At 30.4% G+C, this 1006-nt stretch overlaps 1 protein-coding gene across 1 annotated transcript; it reads right to left on the reverse strand.

Moving 5' to 3' along the window:
- Positions 1–3: 3 nt before the first annotated feature.
- LOC105558449 (fatty acid synthase-like) lies at positions 4–870 on the reverse strand (the record flags this gene model as incomplete). Its single annotated transcript, XM_012006526.1, has 2 exons — positions 617–870; positions 4–296 (listed from the first exon to the last, which is right to left on the reverse strand). Coding segments are annotated over exons 1-2 (402 nt in total), but the record flags the coding sequence as incomplete, so codon positions are not given.
- Positions 871–1006: the final 136 nt, after the last annotated feature.

Below are 1006 nucleotides of genomic sequence, written 5' to 3' on the forward strand. Positions count from 1 at the left end.
AGGATCACCTGCTATAGTACCGGTTGCATGAGCCTCCAGGTAGGATAATTCAGTAGGCGATATTCCACATTCTTCGTAAAATTCTTCCAATAATAATGTTTGCATTTTGGACGATGGGAAGGTGATACCTTCTTCTTTAAAGCCATCACAATTTGTTTTACCATATACGAAAGTCGCATATATTCTCTTGGCATTTTTTGCCTTTTGCAAAAACACCGCTGCCACTGAATCACTGCGCATATATCCAGTGCCTTCTTCATCAAAAGGCTTACAATAACCATCAGAAGACAGCACCCCTAAAAGAAATTGATGTTAATAAACCAAATACTTTCAATTTTGATTTAATTGCTGAATGCAGGAATATGGGACGTGCAAAGAAACTTTACGGGCAAAGTCAATTTTATTTTTATTTTTATTTTAATTATCGATGTGAATATAAATATGTATCTTTCAATAATAAAGAGGTACACTAAGATATTAATATTAATTATTTCTATTTTGCATTATTAATTAAAATGAAAGTACGTATAAATACTTTTACTGTTATAAAGAAAAACAGATATACATATCAATATTATAAGATAGTAACATTATTAAAGATATAATAAGTATATACCAAGACAATAAAATCCATAATTTACGTTAGGATTGAGGCATAGATTAGAGGTAACGACAATAGCAGTATCACATTCTCCAGATCGAATATATCTATAAGCGTCTATCATGGCGAAAAGGCTTGAGCTACATGCTGTGTCGACATTGTATGATGGTCCAGTAACGCCAAGCCAGTAAGAAATTCTGTTTGCCACGAAAGCTCTAGTGCACCAATGTGGTATTCTACAAGTCTAATTACGTTTACTTTATTTAATGCTTGAAATATTAGAATGTGCAATTAACAAGCTATACATATAATATTTTTAAAACTATTTATAATCATTGCAAAAATTTTTATTTTGTGTATTAACAAGATAAATTTTCAAATTTCTAACAAAAAGAAATTTACATA

This window comes from Vollenhovia emeryi, unplaced genomic scaffold (genome assembly GCF_000949405.1).
Source record: "Vollenhovia emeryi isolate VEMERY1.0 unplaced genomic scaffold, V.emery_V1.0 DF952303.1, whole genome shotgun sequence".
NCBI lineage: Eukaryota > Metazoa > Arthropoda > Insecta > Hymenoptera > Formicidae > Vollenhovia > Vollenhovia emeryi.